This window comes from Lissotriton vulgaris, chromosome 5 (genome assembly GCF_964263255.1).
Source record: "Lissotriton vulgaris chromosome 5, aLisVul1.2, whole genome shotgun sequence".
Taxonomy (NCBI): domain Eukaryota; kingdom Metazoa; phylum Chordata; class Amphibia; order Caudata; family Salamandridae; genus Lissotriton; species Lissotriton vulgaris.
The window spans coordinates 837,924,956-837,951,356 of record NC_141693.1 but is presented as its reverse complement, the minus strand read 5'-3'; the positions used below and the strand labels follow the sequence as shown (position 1 = coordinate 837,951,356).

General features: G+C 45.0%; 1 protein-coding gene across 4 annotated transcripts in view; it reads right to left on the bottom strand.

The window, feature by feature from the left end:
- PDLIM1 (PDZ and LIM domain 1) overlaps positions 1-26,401 on the bottom strand; it is a 366,558-nt gene that overhangs the window by 249,467 nt on the left and 90,690 nt on the right. For all 4 annotated transcript variants that reach the window (XM_086922379.1, XM_086922378.1, XM_086922376.1 and 1 more), the window contains exon 2: positions 17,766-17,917. In XM_086922379.1, coding sequence (XP_086778505.1) covers positions 17,766-17,917 — 152 coding nt within the window. The remainder of the gene's footprint in view (positions 1-17,765; positions 17,918-26,401) is intronic.

Genomic DNA, 26,401 nt, shown 5'->3' with positions numbered 1-26,401 from the left:
ATATCATTACAATTACAGTAAATGTGATTATATAAATTGATAATAATTATAATAATAATTATGATTATGTTAAGTACACCAAGTAAAATGCATAAATGTTTTTAATTTATTTATTTTTCCAGAGTTGGTGGTGAATGACTGTGCAGCATCGTGAAGAAGACTGAAACAAGCACAGACAGAAAAGTGAAATTATAGAGCAGTACTGAAGTACTGCAAGATACTGTCTCCTATCTAATACTGGCATTGTTGCCAGAGATAGGTATAAGACCATACACTGGGAGTGGGTCATGGCTCACCAGGGTCCTCCTCAATAGACATTTTTTTTAATGTCATTTATTCTACTCCAGTCTCCTGTTAAGTTTGGTCAGGTAGACCTTCAGGAAAAATAAACAACCAGAAAAAAATCATTAAACATTTTTATTAAAAAAAGTTCTTGTCTTTACCAAATGTCTCAAAAGATAAAGAGCATGTAACAATATTACCCATATTTGTTTCAGGTATCAGAAATACAACACTGTCATTAATACAGAGATAAAAGGGAAGTTAAACATTGGCCTTATGGTGGCTTCATACTAGATGGTAAGTTTATAATTGTATTTAGAGTTGAGTATGTTGTCGTTGAGTGGAGTGACACAGACTGAAGTGAAGGGTTATAGAGTGGAGTTTAGTCGAGAAGAGTTTAGTCGAGAAGAGTTTAGTCGAGAAGAGTTTAGTCGAGAAGAGTTTAGTCGAGAAGAGTTTAGTCGAGAAGTGTTTAGTCGAGAAGAGTTTAGTCGAGAAGAGTTTAGTCGAGAAGAGTTTAGTCGAGAAGAGTTTAGTCGAGAAGTGTTTAGTCGAGAAGAGTTTAGTCGAGAAGAGTTTTGTCAAGTGGCGGGTCGGTGAGTGGAGGGTCGTTGAGTGGCATAGAGTGGTGGTGTGGAGTAGCGTAGAGTGAAGGAGCATGCTGTAGAGTGGGGTGTGGTAGAGCATGGTAGAGTAGATAGGCGTAGAGTGTCAGAGGGGAGTGGCACAGAGTGGAGTAGTCAAGTACAATGGGGTAATGTTTCATAGTGTAGAGTGGAGTAAAGTCCCATAGAGTAAGTTGGGTAGAGTGTCGTAGAGTAGTAGAGTGGAGTAGAGTGCTGTAGAGAGGAGTGGTGTGTCATAGAGTGGTATGGTGTAGAGTGGAGTGGCATGTCGTAGAGTGGAGTGGAGTGGTAGGTCGGAGAGTGGTGTGGCATGCTAAGGAGTGTCGTAGAGTCGCGTGGCATGTAATGGAGTGGCATAGAGTGAAGGTGCACAGAGTAGAGTTGTGTTTTAGAGTGAAGTGACGGGTTGTACAGTAGAATGGAGTGCTGTGAAATACAGTGGAGTGGTGTGTTATACAGTAGGGTGTCAGTGTCTTAGAGTGGAAATGCATGGAGTGGCATGTCGTAGAGTGGAGTGGCGTGTGGTAGAGTTGAGTAGAATGACGTAGAGTGGAGTGGCATGGAGTGTTGTAGAGTGGTGTGTCGTACAGTGGGGCAGTATGTTGTCGAGTGGAGGGGCGTATTATAGAATGGACTGCCGTGTAGTATAGCGGAGTGGATTGGTGTGTCGCAGAGTGTCAAAGTGGACTGGAGTAGAGTGAAGGGACACAAAGTGGAGTAGAGTGTTGCGGAGTGGCATAGAGTGGAGTTGTGTGTCGTACAGTAGAGAGGAGTTTAATGCTATAGAGCGGTGTGTCATACAGTGTCTTAGAGTGGAGGGGTGCTGAGTGGAGGGGTCTGTCATTGAGTAGACTGGAGTGGCATAGAGCAGAGTAGTGTAGAGTGGAGTGGAGTGGAGTGGCATGTTGTAGAGTGGCGTGTCAGAGTGATATGTTGTACAGTGTCCTAGGGTGGAGGGGCATACAGTGGAGGGTCATGGAGTTGAGTGGCCTGTCGTAGAGTGAATTGGTGTGTAGTAGAGTGTTGTTTCATACAATGGAGTGGCGTGAAGTGGCGTGTGTAGAGATGGACGTGCCGAGGTATCATTTTTAATATCTGTAATCTCTGTAACAAAGAAATACAGCTGTACTGCTTTCCAACAGTCAGCAGTGTCTCTATGGTTGCTTGTGTTATTTGATAGTATTGGCCTACGTTTGTAGCCCCATTTGTGTTAATAATAATCACATAATGCTTTACTTCTTAACTGTATTTATGATCTACTTTTCTAATTATTGTCCTGTGCCCAGAAATTTAACGGCCTTTATAATACTGGTTAAACTTCATTGCTGCATACTAGTTTATTTTCTTACCTGATTTGGGTTTTTTTGTAGTATTGTGCTGTATTAGTAGCCCAAATTGTAATTAAGCCAATAATTGTTGTAATTTCAAAATTAAGTTATTATGTACTTTCCTAATGGCCAATCATTTAACTCTGTATATGTTTGTTTGTTTGCCTCTGTGTTCCTCATTCTTGTGTGTCCGTGTATGTGCATGATGATTAGGGTTTGAGTTGTTGGGCACAGTTTTATTTTTTTGGGCCAGAGAGCATTTCAAGAAAGCAGACGTTGAAAACGATTTAGATTTGAAAGGAGTAGGAATAACATGGATTGATGATGAGGTTTGAAATGGTGTCAGTTACTCCCTCTACTTTTCTCTGCTGGTAAATGTGACCATCCCCACTTTATGGTTGTTCACTGTGTAGGCAATGATAATAGCCACTTATCTGGAGTTAGACTGAAAATTGAGATGAAGGAGACATTTTCCATCTTAATATCTATGTTTCCAAACACACATTTTGTGTTCTCAAATATTTGTTAGAGACAAAAGTGGCAGCTGTTTACTCTAAATGTTGCTAAGACTCAAAGGCATGTCAATAACCCCTTTTGTACCGCTTCGCCATAAGTTGGCAGGGTATGCTCAGACGTGAGTCCCTTGCTCACTTTGCCACTGGATTCAAGCAAGCTGGGCTGAAGACGGCTGAAATGCCAGAAACCGGTCCTTGGAAACTTGTTTCCGGTCCAGGGAAGGCATGGCTTGGCAGTTCGGGCTGGACTGTTCACATGAGGCACAGGGTCAGACTGATCTGCATATGGCCATGTCTGAACTGGGGTGGCAGAGTGGGCTAAAGAACGGTGATGGATTAAACCCAGATCTGTTGACGGGGTGTGAGTGTTTGATTGGTTCAGATGCTCCGTCCATCACCACCCCCTTTTGTACCGATAACGCAGTCTCAGCATTCCTTCAAGTTAATGAAATGTCTTCCATTTTTCATTTGAATATAAAATACTCCAGTGTAGCAGTTTATCCTCCTGATGGTGTACATTTAACCTACGGAAACCATTGTTTCATTTCAAACCTAAATACTTGGTTTGACAATCGTTTTAAATGTTTAATTAAAAAACAGGTTCCTTCAAGAGCCACCCTATATTATTTCAAATTTTATTTTCTCGTATATACGTTGTAGTTTCTAGATGCTTCCATTAGTGTACCACAGTACTTTTTAAACTTTTCTCAAAATATGTAAATCAATAAATCTAATTCCCCCACCTCTAAAGAGTTGCTAAACTGCCTCATTTCTTCCTCTACATTAAAACCAGAGTAATAACCTATATTTCACAGTAAAACACAGAACGAAGCCAAAGTGTGGTCTAAACAATATGGCTGCCATTTCATTTTGCAAGGGCTTTCATTAACCAATCATATTGTGTTTCATCATCGCCAGGTACTGCACTATACTGTGAAGGTACCTCGGTTAACTGTGGCCCAATACATCACTACGTTTTGTACCTTATTACTTTATATGGTACTGAACCAATTTAGATCAAATAATAAAAACGGGCCCTGTCCACAGCATAATCTATGTTCATGCCAACCTCATGAAAATCCATTCAGCAATTTTTGCTGCTATTTAAAATGTCTATAAAAAATGCATTGGTAGAAAAACATGTTTTAGGACCCCATATTTTTTCTTTGCACCCCCTTAACTAATCACCACAAAACTTTGCCCAATCAGACAATGTAGAAAAGGAAGAGGTCTGCAATGTTTTGTGGAGATTCGTCAAACAGTGGCAATGTTATTAGCTTTCAAAAATCCAGGGAATTTCTATCTCTCTGTATCCTAACTCTAACTACAGAGTAGCTACTGCCACTCTGTAGTATATATATTTTGCTACGTTCGTTGAGAATACTAGAGACTATTGCCCGTGTTCAAATATTTAAATATTAATATTTTTTAAATGTATATTTCTTGAAAGGTTTGGAAAATATTTCACAGCATCAATTGATGTTAATCATGTCTATGTAAAAATCGAATGAGTTAGCAACTCATGAAATGAAAACTGAAAACAATTCACTGCAATGGAGGTTGGCATGTCCCATTGTTTCAAATTACTTTTAATATTCTAGTGATTGGAAATATTGGCAGGACTATTACACTATGTCACTGAGCCACGGACTCTACTGTCTAGTTGAGGTCAATCGCTGTACTTTGTTTGATGGTTGAAATGTAATAACTGTTTTTTTAAAACTTACACTGTTTGAAGAGCCTTCTCTCCTTATGCTCGTAGGACTGACAAGGCAGTGAAAGGAGTGGAGAAGATTATATATATATTATATCAAACAAACGGCTCCCAAGTGCAATCATGCACAAGCAGGGACACGGACTAGATGTAGCTGTTGCCAGATTCATATTTATTGGGTAAATACGAACGGTGCTGTCTCTGACGCATTTCGACACAAGACGGTTCCCTTGATCACATGACAAACATATCAGAAACGGAAATTTAAAGGGAAAGTAGCACTTACAATGACGCAGTAGGCACTGATAGACATAGAAGAAATACTATGCGTTCCTGCATCTATGTATCGCTAATACAGAGCCAAACATCTTCATCTACAATGTATAAAGTCATGACCCAATTATATATTTATTGTATGTACATATATAGACTGTGCGCACAACCAGCGTGGTGTCATTTAACTACCATTGTCTTCTTTTTTTGCTTTCCTTGATTCATTTAACCATTTTCATATGCATTTCCATATTACGTTGTTTTTCCCACATTGCTACCTTGTTTTGGTACATGGCTATATACATTGTAATGTTCTTTATTGCCCCCAATAACCACGCTGCAGCCTGTGTGCATTTAACTATTTATTTTGTACAGAACTCCCTAGGGAGCGCCGAGCCTACGCTGCTCGCAACTCCGCTGTTCGCGCCACTCTCTCGCGCATGCGCGCGCAGCCCCAACATGGCCGCCGGCGCATCACGTGGTCACGTGACGCGCAACCACTAGACCGCGATGCTACATATCTCCCCTTTTTTCCCCAACAGATTATTAACATGACTATAGTCCACTGTTCATCTCATAGTCTCTGAACCTGGTTGGCTTGACCACCACTCTACCCCTGCGGGGCAGTCTTACCGGGGTGTTGGCGGTCTCATCTCCGCGACTTCCTCTACTCACTGCCGACGCCGCTCCTCCAGCTCCTTCGTTTGATTCCTCTCCCGTCGTCTGCTCCTGGCCGTTCATTCCAGTCTCTTGTCTTCGTCGATCCTCTCCGTTCCCCTCAAGTGCTGTCTCGAGGGGTTCCTGCTGGTCTGGTCCACTTTCCTCGTCTTCCAAGTCGGTTGTACCTCGGTCCCAACTCAAAACCTTGTTGCACCTTGCCATGCGGTCCTGCGACCATACATTTCCGTCGCTCAACAAAGCCGCTCTGCCCCGAACTTCCTTCACCTGCATGGGCTTGCTGTATTTACTTTCTCCCTTCCTCTGCATCGTGGCCAACTTTACTCGTACCCATTCACCTGGCTCTAGTCCCGTGCATTTCACGTTTCTCCTGTTGTTATAGTGTTTGGTGTATACTGTTTGGGCCTTCTCCAGGTTGGCCCGCACTACTGCTGGGGACCACTCGCTCACCACTATTTTTTCCTTCCACACTCTGTTGTCGTGAGTGAATGGTTCACGTCCTCTCAGTATCTGGAATGGGCTATATCCTGTGCTGGTGGGGGTAATCCTGTATGCCCATACCATGTGCCATATCTCCACTTCCCAGTCCTTGTTGTCAGATATGGCAGCTTGAATTGATCCCATTACCACTCTATTAAAGCGTTCTACTAGGCCGTTCCCAGCGGGGTGGTATATGGACGTGTGCCTGGTTTGAATGCCATTCCTCAGCATGAAGTCATTCCATTTCTCCGATCTGAATTGGGGCCCGTTGTCGCTGAGGATCGTCTTTGGGATACCTTCTCTCACAAACGTGTCAGCCAGAAATTTTATGATGATTTCAGCGTCCATGGTTTCTTCTATTTTCAGTTCTGGCCATTTTGAGTACCTGTCCATTATGACACACACATACTTTTGGACTCCTCGTGTATCCAGTATCGGGCCTAAGATGTCCACAGACAATTCCTCCCATGGGTTCTTCGGTTGATCAAATTTCCCCAGTGCTGGACGCAGGGGCTTGAGGACCTGGTCGGCTCCCTGGCATCGGGGACAGTTTCTGACATGCCTCTCGGCCCTTATGTCCATCCCTGGCCACAAGTAATCTTGTCTGGCCCTCAATCTCAGCTTGCTTATCCCGAGGTGCCCCTCGTGTAGCATGTCCAACAGCTTGTTTATGAGATTCGTCGGGGGTATCACTCTCTCTCTCCCCTGTGCACAAACACACCCCGGTCGTCCATCGACAGTTCCTCTCTGATTTCGAAGTATGGCTTAAGTTCTTCGTTGATCAGCCTCTTCTCTGGCCACCCTTGTGTGATGTGCGCCTTTACTTCTGTTAGAGCCTGATCTTCCTCATACGCCTGTTTCCACTCTTGGAGGCTGATGGTGGCCTCTTGGTCTTCTGTAAGCGCTACCCATTCTTCCGTTCCTGCCTTGTCGTCTTCACTCGGTTCCATGGCTGCCGCCCTGCTGAGATAGTCGGCCACCTTATTCTTGCTTCCTGGGATGTGCTCCACATCATACCTGAACTCTAATAGTTTCAGTGACATCTTGGAGATCCGGGGCGTTGCGTCAGCATGCCCGCTCGACGTTAGCACTTTCAGCAACGGCTTGTGGTCCGTTCTTAGATGGAACCGTGTGCCCCACAGGAACTGCCGGAACCTGGTTGTGGCCCACACGACCGCCAACATCTCCTTCTCAATCACGCTGTACTTCTTCTCTGTGTCGCTCAGCGTGCGGGAGGCGAAGCTTATTGTGTCCATTCGCCCTTGTCCCCTGTCCTGCATGAGAACGGCTCCCAGTCCTTTGTCGCTGGCGTCCGTGGTCAACACTGCCCTCCCTTGGGGGTCGTAACCTTGGAGTGGGATAGCCTCTGCTATCTCTTTCTTGACCACCTCAAACTCTCCTTGTGCCTCCTCTGACCATTGGAATACTGTGTTCTCTCGTGTTAATTGCCTCATGTGGTGCGTCTTGGAGGCGAAGTGCTGCACGAATTTGCTGTAGTATTCTGCCATGCCGATAAAAGATCTGACTTCGTCTTTGTTGGCGGGTGGGGGCGCTTCACATATTGCTTTCACGTTTTCCGCTTTCGGAGTCACTCCTCGTGCACCAATCTCGTGCCCCAGGTATGTCACCGCTTCCATTCCTATTCGGCACTTGGACCATTCAGCAGTGAGTCCCTTGCTTTCTAGGATCTGCAATACCTTTCCAAGTTTCGTGTCGTGGTCTGGCTTGTCTCGCCCCATCACCAGGATGTCGTCCTGAAAGTATTGGACCCCGGTGGCCTTCTGGAAGAGTTGGTGCATTAGCTTCTGAAAGACTGCTGCCGCTGAAGCTAGTCCGAACGGCATGCGGCGGAACTGATAACACCCGAATGGGGTGATGAATGATGTGAGGTGGCGGCTCTCCGGGTGTAGGGCTATCTGGTGGTAGGCGGAGGTCAGGTCGATGGTGGAGTACCACTTGATGCCCCTGGTGCTTGCCAACATCTCCTCTATCCTCGGTAAGGGGAACCTTTCCACCACAATGTTCTTGTTCAGTTCGCGTAGGTCAATGCATAACCTGATCTTACCACTGGGTTTCTTAACCACTACTAAGGGCGCTAGCCATTCTGTGATGGGCTCTATGATCCCCTTCCTCTCCAGGTCCTGGAGTTCTTCTCTGACTGCTTCACGCACCGCCAATGGAATGTTCCTGGCCTTGTGGGCCACTGGCACCGCATTGTCTTTCAGAATTATCTTGTGTGAAAATGTTTCTAGTCTTCCCACCTTGCCTCCGAACACCTTGGGGAACTCGCTCTTCCACCTGTCCAGGTCTGGCCAGTTTCCTGGTTCCGTTAGCAATATTTGTTCCTTACCTCCCGGGTCCAACTTGATGCCGAGGTCGCCTTGGTCCAACCACCCCAGGACCGAGGGGCCCTTCTCCGACACATATAGTTTGCAGTAGGCGGTTCGGCCGCAGAACTCAAAGGTTAGTGGTCTGAACCCCGCCATGGGTATCTGGTCTCCGTTGTATGTGACAGGGCGGATATCCAGCTTTTCTAGTTCCGGTCCCAGGTGCGGTGCAAACTTCTCCACCCACACTGTTCTCTGGATGATGGTGTATGGAGAGCCGGTGTCGGCCACCACGCTGATTGTGATGCCGCCTATCGTCATTTCTAGGACCGGCTTCATTGTTCTTTTGCCATCGACGCTTAGGACTTGCCCATCTACGCCCAAACCCTGGTCGTATATGCACAGTACCGTGACCACGTCTTCCTCCGTCGCTTCTTCTTGCTCATCATTCTCCTGGCCTACGTATCTTACTGTGCTCTTGGACGCCTTTTTTCTACACACTTTCTCGTAGTGTCCGATTATCCCACAGTACATGCATTTGGCGCGAAACGCCGGGCACTTCCTGTCATGGGCCTCATGCGACCAGCTTCCGCACCTGTAGCACGATTTCCTGTAGCTTCCCACCTGTTTTCCTGAAGGACCCGCGTTGCTCTGCCACTTGTTGTGTCCCTTATCAGTCACCCTCTTGTTCTGGTGATCCTTGCGAGGCTCTTCGTCCTCCACTCTGTTTACCATGGTGCTGGACGCAGTCTCTTTCCTCGTCGCGTCTGCACACCTCCTTGCCAATTCTGCCCTTTTGACAATGACCATCACGTCTTTCAGGGTGGTGTCTCCGCTGGCCCATAGTTTGTCTTGCACGGAGGAGCATGTTGTGTGCATTACCACCTGGTCCTTGATGAACTCTTCCTCCCAGTGATCATATTTGCATGTGGCCGCGAGCCGTTTCAGTGCTGCCACATATTCCTCTACTGTCTCTTCCGGCCGCTGCTTCCTCTGTTGAAAGTTGTATCTGTCCACTGACACGCAGACCGCCGGCCTGAAATGTTCGTTGAGGTCGTCTGCGTGGGCATATACATCGTCGTCCGTGCTCGCTCTCTGCTTTGGCACAAAGCTTTTGTAAACCCTCAACCCTTCGGGGCCTAAGTTCAGTAATAAAATGCGTTTCTTTCTCGAGGGTTTGAACACGTCTTCGTTTTCGTCTTCTAGGACTCCAATGAAGTTATCTATGTATTCTCTCCAGTCTTCCCACTTCATCAGTGGTTCTCCGGGCCTGGGTAGGAACTGCACCGGCGCCGTCGCAATTCCCGCCTGGGCACTCATCTTCTCGCTCTTGATCGGAGGTTGGGCGCTTGCTTGGCCTCTGGGACTCCCTGGCGTGTTGTCTTGCTCTTCCTTGCTTCCGTGGGCTTGGGGACTACCTGCGTCGGTCCCCTCGCTCTTTATTAGGGTATCCAGCTCGGTTGCCCTGGGTGGGTGGCCTCGGCTAGGTCTGGCGCGCTTCTTGTGTTCTTCGGGGTCTGTCCCCCCCCCCCCCCCCCTTTTTGTGGTGGCTGTCCTGTCCCTTTGGGTGCTGCTGGCTCTGCCGCGCTCCTTAGGGTACCTGTGTGGTGGCCTTTGTTGCTTGGCCTCTGTTCCTCCGTGGTGCTGCTGGCATGGGTTCTCCCTGCTCACCGGTGCTTGCTGTGTCCCTCGGTGTGGTTCTCTCGTCGTGGGGGGTTGTGGGGGCTTCTCATCCCACCCTCGTCGCCATTGTAATGTTCTTTATTGCCCCCAATAACCCCAATAACCACGCTGCAGCCTGTGTGCATTTAACTATTTATTTTGTACAGAATTCCCTAAGGAGCGCCGAGCCTACGCTGCTCGCAACTCCGCTGTTCGCGCCACTCTCTCGCGCATGAGCGCACAGCCCCAACATGGCCGCCGGCGCGTCACGTGGTGCGCAACCACTAGACCGCGATGCTACATACATGAAAGTGCAAATTTCAATTAATCAATTACATACACATTATGGTATTAACGATAGGAAAAAAGATATATACTTTACAAAGATCATATAAATATGTGCAAAAAGACGCTATTTGGCAAAGAATTCCTAAAATGTGCAAATACGTTGATTGTGCAAAAGAGACTTCTACAATGTGCAAATACGCTAATTGGGGCAACATGCATCATAGTGCAAATACTATAGTAGCTCTGTAAGAAAAGTGCCAGTGCCAATCTGAGTTCTGAAGCGTGTAAAGTGCAATTTTGTTCCTGTGCAAAGTGTATAAAGATAAAAATTGATGTAATTTGGCAGCAGCTAGACATTCCATATTGTACGGTAGACCCTCAAACAGCCTTTCTGGACGACAATCATATAAGTATTTTATAGGTACTAATACCATATATATATATAATCTCATCGGTTAACCCTAGGACAGCTGTAAACACTGTACGTCCTCAGAGGAGATAGTGACCAGGGGCCCCCTGTCACTACTAAAACTTCATGGGAATATGTTTATTAGCTTATTCATTCTTAGATGTTAACATCCTAATAATGTGTTTAAATTCCTAGTTAGTATGAGGATATTGTTAAGTCACTGCATCTTCTTTTCATATCACATGCGGTGCCTCCCAGTTATTAACCATACTTGATACTAAGGTTTTTTTCACCTCTCACAGAAAGTTGTGGAAATCTTCTCCGATATTCAAACCCATAGGGGTCTTAGGGGCAGATGTATTCCGGCCTTTGCGAATCATAAAAGGCTTTTTTACATGTATCAAAAAATCGCAAAGTAAGGAATCGCAAAAATGTGCGATTCCTTATTTTGCTTAAGCTATAAGGAATCGCATATTTTGCGATTCCTTAAATGCGATGTATGTAGGTTTTTGAAATTGCGAATTTGGGTTAAGAAATCGCAAATTACCACCAACTTTTAGTTGGTGGTAATTTGCGAATTCTTTTAAATATGCCCTATTTGGCATTTGTGAGGGTGGCATGTGGCACACATATGTAGATTTCAGGGGTGCAGCAGGGTGTCTTTGAGACACCCCTGCACCCTTGAAATTATTCTCAATTTGCGATTAGCAAATTGCGAATCGCAAATTAAGACTATTTTCACAATCATTCCTATGGGCCTCCTGGCCCATACGAAACCATGGGAAATTATTCCTTAATTGCGAATTCGCAAAATGCAAATTCGCAAATAAGGGAGATTAAGAAATCACTAATAAATTGCGATTTTCTACATACATTCCATTTTGCGATTTCTAAATAGCGATTCCTTAAAAATCGCTATTTAGAAATCGCAAAATGGAATCTTGATACATCTGCCCCTTAGTCTCCAGCTCGACAATATACCTTGATTCGAGCTGGTGCAACTTTTTTCCCTATTGCCTCCCAGTTTGTTTTGTGCCACTGCATCAATAACAAAATATTGTAAACAATTCAAATTGTTATTATGAATTGCTTTAAAATGCCTGCAACCGGGTAGGCTTGGTCGAAGTTCACTATCGCACATAAGTGTTGTACAATTCGAACATACACTTGCAGTTTTGTGCTACCCACTTAGCATAAATTGCAGCTACACTTTAACACAAACTGTGTAGTCAGTTCTACAAGTGTAATGTTCTCGGAGTGCGATAGGTCTATCTGAAAAGGGTGTCAAATATGTGGCAGTATTGATCCGAACCTGCAAGCCTAGCATGAACTGCACCTGAAGAAACTCTTTCTTGGGGACAGCCAATTATCCGTTTTGTTAGTTTCGGGGCTATTCCTCACTAGATTGTTACGCATCAAATAGGCTCTTTTGAAGATAACAGTAGGAGTTTTCGGGAGGACCTTTTTCAGTGTTGGGTCGGTAAGGACAAAAGGCCATTGCTTTCTAATGATGGTTTTTATGCATTTAGCCTGTCTGCTATAGCCTGTAATCAGTCTCAATCAGCGGCGTCACTAGGGGGGTGCGGGGGGGTGCGGGCCGCACCGGGTGTCACCCCATCTGGGGTGACACCAATGTAGTTAGTTAGCTGCCACTGTGTGCGCTGTGCGCAGTTGCGCACCTTCTTACAAAAAAAATTAAAATACTGGTGCTACAGTCAGTTCAGTGAGTGTGTCTGTGCACTCACTGCAGTGGGTCCCAGGGCCGTCAATGTTTAGCGCTATCAATGACGGCCCTGGGACAGCCCCCGCGCGCTGTGCACTCCTGCTCTGACGCATCACGGCGCGCCCGCCAGGGAGGAGACGAGAGTGCGTGCATCGTAGAATAAAGAAGAATTAATACCGACGACACACACCACCGATTCGCGTGCGCCGTCGTGGTCTGGTCTCCCCTTCAAATTTGGGACTAAACTCGGAGGCTGCGAGGCGGTCGGTGAGAGAGAGAAATAATATATCATGTATTTTTACATTAATATAATCATCATTTGAAACACGGTGGCCTGCCCGGCCCCTCACCAATACAGTTGCCACTGGCTGAATGTGGGCGCGGGGGAGGGGATTAATATCCGAATGTGACCTCACTCACGCCACACGACCCGTCCTGCACTGCAGGAGGAAGTGAGGTCGCTAGAGAAGCGGCGGGGGAAACCTAGTCGACTCGAGTCAAGCAGCTCTGCCTCAACCAGGTAGCCTGCTCCGCATAATTAATTAATTATACCCACACTACTCCTAGTCCCAGCGTTGTTGGGATATCGACCGCAACTTATGGAGTGCCTCTCAGCATGATCGTGGCCTAGGGCGCGCTGCATCAGAGGCATTGCGGGCGCTGCAGGGAGTCTGTCAGAGTGACAAGTAAGTTTAGTTATAGTTACTGTCTGTTATTCTCACTTTACTTTACGCCAGGCTCAGAGGTGCTGCTGGCACTGGCTTGGGTACCAAGTCTGTGTAACTTTAACATGAGGCGCGCACGCACGCTGCAAATAAAATTATGAGATCTCATTTAATTATTTCAGACCTGTTGCTGAGCCGCTGTCCTCTGTGCTGCCCACTCCCGGTCCAACAATAGAACTTCACTTTCTTGAAGCTCGGACCCGAACGCCTGCCTCACTTCAGCAGAGTAGCCCTGTACTTGCTCTGTGACTGACAGGCTGGCTGCGCCGTGCGTCTGGTGTGATCCACAGTAAAGGCCCAGCTCGTCAAAATGTAATTAATTTAGCGTTAGTTAAAAAGTGGATAGTACAGCTTAAACTGGTCTAGTATTTTTGAAATAATAACAGGTAGGCCTGGCTTTGACCTCTGTGTGCCCTGAAAATAAATGCACGTTTCTGTACTGCGGTGGGTCGAGTCAGCTGAGTCATACTGTTGTATACTCTCTACTTAATGTAATATATGCAGCTGAGAAGCGATCCAGGAATGGGGCCTATCACATTCTTTTTTGGGAGGCTCAAGTCTGCCGGGCCTGGGCCCCACGTGGTAAAGATAGCAGACAGGAGTCCAAACTGAAGCTCTGCAGCATGCTAATAATTGATTGCCAGAAACGGGGACATGGAGGTGTGGTGCTGAGGAGTTGGCATAATGTGCCGGAGGTAGGATGATTTTTTGTTAATAGTTGTTCTTCCGGCTGTCCAGCAACAGAGGTGGTGAAGAACAAAGTTCTTCAACACACAAGCATAATTACCCTTGTAACATCCACGAGCCGTGTTTGCATTCTAGGCTGCATCTATATATTGTTAAAATAATCAAGGTTACAGCTAGTCCATTTGCAGTGACAGATGTATATAGCCAATCTTTAAAAAAATCTACATTTAAAAAAAAAAGGAATTGTTTTCTCTTTTGAAAGTGCTCAGTTCGTAAATGACCATAACGTGTCATATATCAAAACATTCTTTCTTTAAATATGTGCAAAACCAGTATAATATAATGTCCAACGGTTTTTAGGACTTTGCTTTACACCTTTGTGCCATTTGTATTTATTCATTTATTTGCACTATCGAATATTTACAGCAAAACAGCTCCAGGTTTTGCGCTGGCACTCCGAGCATTCTTTTTTACTTTATTGCATTTGCAAACAATAATGCCTGAGACAGAGTGATGGTATAAGCTCCTAGTTGCTCTTGCTATGCTATAAACTTTGCTTTTTTTTAGGCTAGTGCAGGTCCTGAATGAGCAGATCAATGCGATCATCTTCTTGGCAGCTTCTGTGCCTGCCTGCCCTCTAATGCTGAGTCTGTGTTCCTGATTAGTCCCCTTCCATTTCTGGTGTTTTACTGAAGTTTTAGGATCTTCTTAGGGTTTCTCGTTGTTCAAATGGGGGTAATTTCTGATATTTAAATGTTTTCCTTGGTTTCATTGCTTGATTTTGCTCGCGAGAAAGTGTCACTCATAGTTGTTGTAATGTCAATCATAATTACTCTGAAAATTTGACAATGTCACACATAGCAATCCGAAACCTTGGCAGCTATGATCATGAACTAAGTAAGTTAAAAAAAATGCGGCAGTGCAGTGGCACACAAATTAATTTAACCAGATTCAGTAGTACATGCTTTTTTTTCTTGGGCGCACAAGCACATTCGCACAAACAAAAACACGGCCCTCTTCGGGCGGGTCTACTAGTGCAGTCAGTGCACCAGGCCCGCTAAACAAAGCTTTCTTCCTTCTTGGGCATTCACGATAGGCCTGCCCTGGGGACTACGGTAATGGCATTTTGTTTGCTTTTTGATACTTGCACAAGTGCCACCATTACCATTGCCTACATAACGTTTCTTCTTGTGCTTGAGTTTCTACCATATATTGCAGTATTATACCTCTTCTAATTGTACTTTGTTTTCTCTCGAGCAGACTTCACTTTAAAATAGTTTATTGGGATTAGACACCTGGCGCAGAGGTCTTTGTGTACCCAACAAATTCCAAAGCATTGTAAGATAACTTTGGTGGTGAATAAACTTGCTGGCGAGATCTGTGTGCAGTCTAGTTACAGTCCTGCGCCTGACTCATACAAAGTATAAAGAGTTAATGTCCCAGCTGCAAAGTGAAGCATGCACCATGCAGGTCACAGATTTGGATTTTACGTAGGAAGCTCAGCGAGTTACTGCTTTCATTGCAGACATTCTTGAGTGAGATAGGTCTCAGGTTACCATCCTTGTAATATACCTTAATGAATTATGAACCATCTTTAAGGAATTGCCTGCTAACTGCAAGGTATAAGTTTAGAAACAGTGCTTTTTGCTCAGTATTTCATTATTCAAATTTTTCACAAAAGTGTTCCTTTAGTAATAAAGACGCATTAGTAATTGCTTTTATACACTGTTATTAGTTTAATTACTCGTGTAGATAATGCATCTGGCATTCAGACAGTTGATGTGAAGCTCTTACATTCAGGGATTGGAAAATTCAAAACCTGCCTTCAGTCATAGTTTATCTTTTAAGCACTTGTAACCTGCACACATGTCACTTTTTTCTCCTGTAATGCACCGTTTGCAACCTCATGTGTTTTGTTTGCTCACAATTGTCACTTTTTCCTCTTGTAACTTAACGTTTGCTTTTGTAATTTGTTCACTTGTAATTTTCTCCTCATGTTTCATTACTGTTCCTATTGTGAAGCGCTCTGACGCCTTTGGGTAAAGTTGCGCTATATAAAAACACATAAATAAATAGAATACCCTGTCCGGCCCCGCCCTTCCAGCCTCCTAGGCTAGTCCTGACTGGGGCAGTGCATTGTGCTTGCAGTTGCACACGGCCGGCTGCATGATTCATTGTTCAAGGCAGGGAGCAGGCCAGGCCTTTTCTTGAACTCGTCACTTCACTTGCAGGTGGTTCACTTTGGCCTTTGTAAATATAGGAACTAAATTTACAAACGTTACTAAGGATTCTGTATGGTCCTGTTATTTGCCATCTGTGTCCACTGGCGGACTCGGAGCGGACTCGGTCCATGCGGTAAGTTGTGAGGGGGTGACACCATGAGTAACCCGCACCGGGTGACACCAACCCTAGTGACGCCACTGGTCTCAATTCCATACTGTCATTGCATGGAATTTCACTTGGGTCTGTTGTTGCTGCATCCGCATGCCTCTTAGGATCAAGTAAAGCTGCTCGATCCTCGACATTTGCCTTCCTCATTGCTACATCCAATTTCTTGGATTGGTACCCTATAGCTTAGAGTCTTTTTTTTGCCTCCATTTGATGATGTGTCCGGGCTTCGGATGGACTGCATGCCCTATGTATACGAAGAAACTCCCCATATGGAATGCTGGATATTGTGTGCTGTGGGTGAAACTACCAGCATGTAACACTGTGTTGCCCAAAATGGGCTTCCTATATAGGCAAATCTCTATTCTACCATCTAACACTTGAACCGTAATGTCTAGAAAATTAGCAATTGTTGCACCTATGTTTGCAGTATAGTGCAGATTGAGACTGTTATTGATTTCTTTCCACAAATCTACTGGCCTAATCTTTTGTCCCCCGCCATACAACAAAAATATCATCAATATATTGCCAGTATTTAACTACATGCATAGACTACAGTGGTGTTGTGACCCAAGGACATGCTCCTCCCACCAGCCCACATGAAGACATGCATAGCTGGGGGAGAAACATGCCCCCATAGCCAGTTCTCTTAATTGCTGAAATACTGCATTGTCAAACATAAACACATTATTGGGAAAACACCAATGTATCAACTTGATAAACATTTGGCTATGGCAGTAAATTTCAATTGGCCTCTTGCCCAAAAAATGTTCTACAGCTCTTAATCCATCTGGATGGCATTGCTTGTATATATAGCGGTAATATAGCAATCAACAAAGGGCGCGAAAGCAATTTCGAGGGCACACAGCAGCTTGCGCACCATCCCATGACGAATATGGGAGGATGTGGGCAGAGACCTTTTCAAACCCGCTTTTCAACACAGCGGGCCCCTTTTTAATTAAACTTGTCCCGACTACCTGGATCCTACTAAAGGACTGTAATTGTGGAAATCATTGACAAGAGCAACACACCCACTCAGGGGAGACTTTAACTTGCATTAGGACTACATGTCCCAGAAACATTTGTGGTAATTGGCATGGGTATTTGAATGAATAAAAGCACCGGAAATGCTAATTCAGCTAGTTTGTGTTGCTGCTTGTCGTCACTGCCCAGGAAGAAGAGGCGCCAGCCTCGAAACGCGTTGGCATGTAATCAGTGCCAGGAGAAGGGGCTAGTGTGAGGAAAGTACGCCGGATGGTGGGCGAGCTGTTGGGTGCCCTCGAAATTGCTTTTGGGCCCTTTGTTGATTGATATATATATATATATATATATATATATATATATATATATATATATACACACACACAAATGCACACTATAAAAATGAATGTAAGTACCTGCTGTCCATCATGCCTCTTAGCTTATCATGAAAAATATTTTGCAAAAGTGTTTATCAGAACACACATTACTGTTCTGTTGACAGGTAAAAGGTTGGACATAATAGCCAGCTGTGACTATCACACCCCAAAGTGAGGAAATGTCTCAACCACTACCACAGGGAGAGGGGATGTTGTGACAGTTGAAATGTGACTAAGATTCAGAGAGAAACATACGCACACAAGAACATCAGTTGAACTTACATTGAATGTGTATTTTTTACCTGTTAACAGTGAGGGTTATCTCGTCTATGCAGCCTTTAATTTTGTTCTGTGCTTCTAAATGGGTCATATGTTCCGTATGTTCTCCGTCAATGGCGACCACCACATCTCCAATACAAACATTAGATAACGCTGCTTTACTTCCAGGAGTCACCTACAAAAAAAATAAGAGCGTTGAATACTCTTTGTGATTCAACTGTTGATAGGTAGAACCTTGGTAACAACGTTTTTCACAATGTTGGCCCATGTCGTGATAGAACACAATGATATGGTCTTTTTGGTTCTGCTAACCATCTCTGACTTTTGTCAGATACCCGCGACATAGAGCATACTAAATGGGTGTATTGTGGTGGAAAGGTTAATTTGGGTTGCAATCTTCTCAAAGTGTCGTCTAGACAGAGGCATCACAAACTCAGGAATCTGACACACAATGGGACCATTTCAGTTTCATAGACTCCTGGAGTGTATGACTTTCGTTACCACCACAAATGGGAATGCTTACAATGATTTTTTCTAGAATCAGTAACAAGATAGTATTTTCTCAAATCAGTTTGCAATTAAATCACAGGGTATTAGGCCCATTGAAGATTTCCTTTTTCCTATGTAGGCAAGTCACTCTGAAACGAATTACAATGCCCAAACTATTTACTAATGCTCCTCTTGCAATGTAAAATTTCTCAGTTGGGAGGAAGGTGATTGCCTGTGACATGTTTCTGTTGTTGCCTGTGACAGGTTTCTGTTGTTATACCTGTGGCTTTTGCAGGCTTTATGTTATGTTATGTTAATTTATTTTTATAATGCGCACAGCTACCCAACAAGAGTTTCCCAGCGCAAGCCAACAGAAGCATAACAGTGATCTAGCATTAGCAATATAGATTAAAAAGCCAAGTTAATTGTTTATGAAAGTTGGGAAACAGCTTCTCCCTCCCTTATGGTTGCATGCACTTATCGGTACCTTCGATCAGATAATTCTTTATAATTTATGCAGCGGGCTTCGACCCATTATGTGCTGTGAAAACCTATTAAAGTATGTTTAAAAAAATTTTAAAAAGAGAACTGAGGCAGTGAGATATTATCAATGAAAAATTACGAAAATACTTTTAACTCCGGATTCAAGGATGAGCTATTCACAAAAATAAGATGGAGAAGGAGCAGCTCATGTTTTTATTACCAAGCTCTTCCATCTCAATAGATCCATTAATGCACAGCATTACTACATCAAAAAGTGCCAAGGAGAAATAGCTTTCTATTTAATTCCTCTGGATTTTTTGCCTTTTGGACTAGCTGCTTTATGGACTTTTGTTGTGAGTGATACTCATTGCTTGAGTCTCACTCACTGTAAGCTCTGTTATAATGGATTGGGAGTGGCAACCATTGTCCACATTTAATGATAAGGTCAGCTGCTGCACAGCTAGGGTAAGAGACTCTAGGCTTGTGCACAAGTGTGGGGTGAGTGTGTGAGACTACTGTCTAGCTCAGCCAGGTATCTGCGCACAGGTAGCCTGTCACAAATGGGACCCATCCGTGATTGGAGCTGACCTGGGCAGGTCTCATAACATGAGTGAACAGTATTAGTGCAAGTTATGGGTGAAATCTACAACAACCTTAAATTTTCACATATGTAGACGTCGGGACTCCGTTGGCACGCCCACATTATGGTAAATCACGAATGCAGATTTTATCATAATTTCAACATATCCAAACTTCTGTTAAGATTTATCACTTGTCTCTGACTCGTCTTTGTATTAGATCCCAGGCACCTGGTCCCCCTGCTAGGCCAAGTTAATTACTCTGCTGGCCAGCAGGAGAATCAAAGGTCACATGACACAATAGGAACATTAGTCAATAATTAGGCCGGTGAGGGTGGAGTGAAATCACTATCTACTGATTACTTTTCATACTGCATCGGGCCTGGGAAGCCTCAATCTCACAGAAAGCATGAAGAATAACCAGAACTATGGAGCTAATCACAGGATGGGTTGCCTTTTGAAGTTTTAGAGGGAAGGGGCCAGCCAGCTGTGGCAGTTAGGGGCAGGACTTCGACTCCTGCAGAATGTCTTTTAATAGACCAAGTTTCAAGTTTATTTTTATTAGCATAGTTACTTAAAACCATTGCTACAAATGAAATAGACCATTGATGACCATTTAATGGCACCATCTTGAAAATTCCCAAAATGCTATGTAGGAGGGTTGGTGCACTGGTGGAGTAATTATGTGTCACTCCATGATTGGGCAAAGGTGCCTACCTTCTAGAAGTTACCACCCCCCTTAACAACCCAGGCACGAGAGACTTTAGAGAACACTCTGGACCCAGAGGAAGTGACGCCAGAGGAATGAAGAGAGAAGCCAAGCCACATGATCCCTAATGCAGGGATGGATTCAATGACTTCTGACTTCAGTTGGCACACATGGACTAGGATTTGTTTTGTTAGGGCTAGTGGTGCAGGCTCCTTTACACCCGCTGGGTAGCAGTAGAGGGAGGGATCATGGAGGGCTCCTGAGATCATCTGTGAACTAGTCCTGAAGGTGTAGGACCTCAAAAAGGGGGAGGCCCTTGACTCCTTCTGACACACAGGTAACGTACAATCAGCTGGGATGCCATCTGGTTTGTGGAGTCCAGAAAGGAAGGGGACTCTGTGATGGGGTTTGGTGGGGTGCTGCTGAGGAAGACCCCTGGCAGAAGGGGGCCAGGTGCTCAGACAGAAGAAAAGACCTGCAAAAGGAAGGAGTGCAGAAGAAAGAGTAAGCTCCTACAATAATATAAAAATGTAGAGCCCAGAATGCTTGAAGTAACTGGTTCAAATGGGCTCAAAAGGGGAAAGCAAACTAAGAAAGAAGGCTGGCCCCTCGGCACACCGTACAGTTCAGATGCAAAATGTGTCCGGCCTCTTTTCTCTACAATGGTCCCAGGGGACCCCTCATTCCCCAATGGACCGGCGAGAAGCAAGTGGGGTCTGAAAGAGGGGACAGGTGGGGCACTCTTCCCAATAGTAAATTCACTCCCTGGTGCCCCAATCTCCACGGGAGCTGGTGCAAAATACACAGGGCCTGGTTATGAGTGTTGGCATGCCAGGAGAAGATGAAATTCCCAGGGAGAGCCAAATCCCCGGGAGAATCGCTGGGTGCCCTCCACCACTCCACATGCCTGGTGGGGAGCAGGAGGCACTCAGCGTGAAAAGTCCCAGCCTGTGCTGTCAGTGGGCAGGAGAAGAGAGGCAGAGTGCTCTCTCTGCCCACGTGTCAAGGATCGCAGGTGGGGGAAGGAGGATGCCGGCTCCAGGCCGGCACACAACAGCTATGCCTGCAACAGGAGCAAGCCAGGCCGGGTCAAATTGAGTGTGCTTCACCGTAACTTGCTTTGTGTGCAACCCTGGAGCCTCTGAAGAGGGAAATAGGACAGTGAGGCAAAAAGAAGGACCCATTTGATTTACAAATACCAATGGCTTTTATTTTTTTTAAATAATTAATACTTACATAAAAGCTATTGTAATTTATAATGGCAATAGCTTAAACGTTTGTAAATAACTTTTGTGAAGATTGAGGTCGCCTAGTGGTGGTGGTGGTGGTGGATGTGGTGGTGGTGGATGTGGTGGAGGTGGATGTGGTGGTGGTGGACATGGTGGATGTTGTGGTAGTGGACGTAGTGGTGGACGTAGTGGTGGACGTGGTGGTGGACATGGTGATGGACGTGGTGATGGACGTGGTAGTGGTATTGGATATGGTGGTGGAGGTAGACTTCAGTATTAAGTGCTGACAAGTGCTGGAAAAGTCTTCATCATTTTTATCATATATACAGGTGACTGTATTACCATCTGTAATTCACATCTGACCAAAACATTATAACAGATGTTAAAAACGACCTGCTAAAAAACAGTGGAGGGGCGCGTTCAGACGACTTTTCACAAGAATCTAAAAATACACAGTGATATAATCAAAAGCAAAAAAGGAAGTGTGTGCACAGACTTTACAAGCAACCAAAACACTCAATATACTCTTTTTATCAGCAAAACATAGTGCAAAGCTTGACAAAGCAGGGGTTCTCTCTCAGTTCTTATAGCCCTTAACTGTGTCTGTTTATGAACATTCTTAATGTTTACAGATAAACTAAAGGAATAAGGAGATTGTGAGGCCGAAGATTCGATTTAATTCCAGTTCAACAATCAAGATACTTCCTGTGCACACTTGACTCACTAAAGGTAGCAATAGCAACAGATCAGGCTTAGACCAGGGTGTGGTACATGGATAGTGACTAAAACACAGCGTAACAAGGTATTGTTAAATCTGAGTCTCTACCATAGACAAGCGGCACAATTTAGAGAGCAATATGGAATGGAATGAAATCCTCAAAATAACTCCATTCCATTTACATGCTTCGCTCCACCTACGCCCACCATACAGCCATCTCTCCCCTGACACCAACCCTGCTGGCATCAATGCGGCCTTAGCCACATCATAGACCATATACCTTTGACCACTCGGAAAATGTTTGCGAGTACTCGAGCGTACATCACAACTAAACAAATATTGGCACAGTCAATAGGGCCAAAAGTCGACACCTATTGGACTGTAAATAATGACTAGCTATTACATCATCTGATTGTAATCAGATGTAATAGTCACTCCATGTCATTGCTTCCAGCCCTGTGCTTCTGTGTGACAACCTAATGCATTCTGGGTATAGTAGTCTTGTTTGCTTCAATTGACCCAACTACTTTAATACAGTCGTGGTTGCCACCCTGCTTACAGTGGCACAATTCACTGGATGCCCCCTTGACGAGTTGCCCTTGGCCACTTGCAATAGAAGTGGCTGTAGGTGCCCTGGCGAGGGCACACGTCAGAGCTTCTTAATACGAAAGTCTTGTGAGCTTGACTGTTCTTCCAGGGATGTCAGGTCTGTTCGGCAGGAAACTCCCTCCTCGGTTTACAGAGCTTGAGTGTGAGCCCGGAGTGCAGATGTGCACTGAGCAGTGAAGAGAAAAGCAGCACTGAAATCGGACCCGGGATGCCGGAGACACCAGCGCCTTCCCAGACACGATCCCTTTCGGGGCAGGCGCTCCCCATTGGCCCTGGGAGGACACAGACTGCCGGCCATGAGGATTTAAACTCGAGCAAAAAAGCAACCCCGGGGATATTTATTTATTTATGTCTTTTATAAAGCGCACAGCTACCCCAACGGGGTGTCCCGGCGCTAATGATCAGAAACCTGTAGGGAAGGAAGATAAAATGCTAACAGAAAAAGAAAGTTTTGAGGGATCCGCGGAATTCAGGTTCAGACTGAATCAGACGGAGGGCAGGTGGAAGTTTATTCCAGAGATGGGTAGCAAAAACTTGAAAAGTTTTGCCTCCCGATCAAGCTTTTTTAAATCTGGGCATGACCAATAACTGTTTAGTATTGGAGCGAAGGGCTCTGGAGTGACTATATGGGTGGAGACTAGAGGTAAGGTAAGCTGGTCCTAAGCCTTTAGTGGCCCGAAAAGCCAAAATCATGGCTTTGAATGCAATTCTCTTGGGAATAGGCAGCCAGTGTAGTTTACGAAGGTAGGGAGAGATGTGATGTCTAAGTGGAATGTCGAAAACCATTCTGAACTATCTGGAGTCTGTGACACAGACTGTCAATCCCAGATAGAGTCCATTGGCGTAGTCCAGGTGTGATGTAATGAGGGCCTGGACTACAGTTTTTCTAATATTACTGGGCATGTAGTTGATAATTTTTTTATCATTTTAATTTTGACAAAGCAGGCAGCAAAAACTGTGTGGATTTGATTAGCAAAGGACAAGCGATTATCCCATCTGACCCCCAGGTTTCTGACAGAGTCCTTGGGGGAAGGGGCCATACTCAGGTCTTCCGGCCACCAGAGGTTAGATGCAAGAGGGGATGGTTGATTGAAAAACATGTATGTAAAGCGCTCTGATATCTGTAAGGATCATGTTCGCGCTATACAAAACCCTGAAAATAAATAAATAAGACCTCGGTGTTACCGGCATTTAGTCGTAGAAAATTAAGATCCATCCACTTCGCAATATTTCTTATACATGTTTTTTAGAGGATCAAAAGTCAAAGGGGATGAATCATTATAGGAGAAAAGATTCTGAATGTCATCCGCATAGGATGTCATTTTAATTCCAGACTGAGATAACATTTTAGCTTAGGGAGTGAAGTAGACGTTGAAAAGGAGCAGACTCAGCGAGGAGCCCTGCGGGACACCCCACCTGAGAGGCCTAGCTGAGGAGGTGTAGGGGGGGGGGGGGGGGGGGGAGTACCCTTTTTGTTTACGGCTCGACAGAAATGATGCAATCCAATTAAGGACCGTGCCTGAACTCCAATAGATCTCTGGCGTTTCAAGAGGATCGTGTGAGAGGCGGTGTCAAATGATGCCGAAGGATCCAGCAGCACCAGTAGCGTAAAGTGGGACAGAGGACATTCCCCACTGATTGTAGCGCTTAGAAAACACTTCGAGGAGCAAGACATTTTTCGCCAGAGATACGAAAGTAGTATATTTAGAAACGTGTTAAGTGCTGGTTTAGAGTCTCGTTTTAGACCGTTTGCGCTGCACACACCCACCATACCGTAGTTATCCATTAATTTCGTGTTCACGATAAGCAAAAAACCTAAAATGCGTATACATCCTTGCGGAATGCTTTTATAAATGCTGCCAGAGCAGGAAAGAGAAGCCGAACATAGAAAGCATCGTCCGAAAGGAAAGCGGCAGACAAAAAAAAAAAAACAGGCTTGGAGACATTCCCGCCCCGGCCCCCCAGGCATGGACACACTGGAAGAGTCATGATTTTCATTTGTTTCCAGGGCAACATATGAATGCGGCATGTTTCTTTAAGAGTCTGTGTCGGAAGGTCCTTGATGCTGTAACCAGACCCGTGCAGAGGGTGAAGATTTAATAACAAGGTGGAGCGACAAACACAAAAGCTCACCTTCTTGCGCCTCATCTGAATGTCCGTGCACTCCGAAGAACAGCACTGGGCTTCCGCCGTCGGCCCGAAAACCAGAAGTTCGGGAGCGTCACGCCTGTCGTGGGGCGGGACTTCCGCCCAACGACAGGCGTGACGGGAGCAGTGTTGACGCGGCGCTCCCATGCCTGAGGGAGAGCCCCGCGTGTGCCAGCAGATGATCAGAAGGAGCAGAAGTGGCGGCTGAGGCCGCCGATGCAAGTGCGGGGCTTCCATGAGTGAGGGAAGCCCCGCGTGTGCCAGGTGATGCGGCGGAGTGACGGAGCCTGTAGCAGCCAAACGACGAAAGAGCCCGGTGAGTGGGGTGGGGTGGGGTGAGGGGGGGAAGGGAGTGTGTGCGCTGGTCTGCGCGTGTGAGTGTGTGTGTGCATGCGTGTGTGTCTGTCTGTGTGTGCACGCGCAATTGCAAGAGGTTGACTTTTTCTGGAAGTTGGACAGGAGATGTGCACGACGCGTGAACGTTAGCCACACATGCTGAAATCGCCGACGGCCCTGCGCGTGTCCATCCCTTGTCCAACTTTCCCAGCAAGTGGATAACAAAAGAGGCTTCGCTGGACGCAGCGCTTCGCTCTGCTGCACCAGCTCGACCTAAAAAAGGGAATGGAAAAAGGAAAGTGACAGCACAAAGCAGCACATAAGTTGCTAGATGTGCTTAGCCCCCTAGAAGTGTGACACCAAACGTCCACATAAGTCTCCCAGATCATAAGATACAGGACCTGAAAAGGCTGTGCAGCACGATCTCCCTGGTACTGGAACCCATCTTCAAAGGTTCTGGAGTGTGAGGATCCATGTTGGTGGATCTTAGGGCAGCACTACACTATGTTTAAAAATAGAAGAAAGTCTTATGCACATATTTTATTGACAATTATAATGCTTTTTTGACAGTGACAAAGTTACAATGAATCATTTGTTTGAATGAAGATCATGGACAAGCTTTATTGACACTCACAAAATTAAAAGCCCATCGTCTTATGTTTGATGAAGGTCATTGGAATGTTTTGGAAGGCTTTATTGACATTTACATTTACAAGATTAAAAGTGAAGCATTACATGCCCTAATGAGTGTAATTTTATGATACTACCATCCACAATTATTTTTTTCATACACTAATAAAATTCAAACACGCAACATATCCCCATGTGCATCTGTAAAGTAAAATAAGAGTGTATTACATACATCTCCGTTTCCTCCCTGCACATATCCATCATGATTGTCCACAGTATTCCAGCCATTTACCCTATACCTTTGCATGTTTTTTGGAACATACCCTTGCCTCCTCCTGCATTACGCTCACATTCATTGCCTGTTTCAACAGAGCTAGCAGGGGAGGAGAGGGCAGCTGCCACCCTTTAGCAATATCTCTCTTTGCAAGTGCCACTCCAATTCCCACCAGAGCCATACCATCTGTAGTAATTTTAAAGGTGCTTCACTAGTTTATCATATCATATGTCTGCTTGATAGCAATAGATATACATATCTAAAACCAGTAACATTTCATGTGAAAAGAATATATTCATATATGCTTAATCTTTCAGGTGGAGCGTTCTTCAGACAATAATCCTTTTAATGTGTAATATGACAAAAAACTTTTTAAAGCAACATAGCGTTTATGCATTTATTTTCTACCACAATAGGGCTACTTGTTTCCATCCTTTAGGATACTAGTTTACCCTG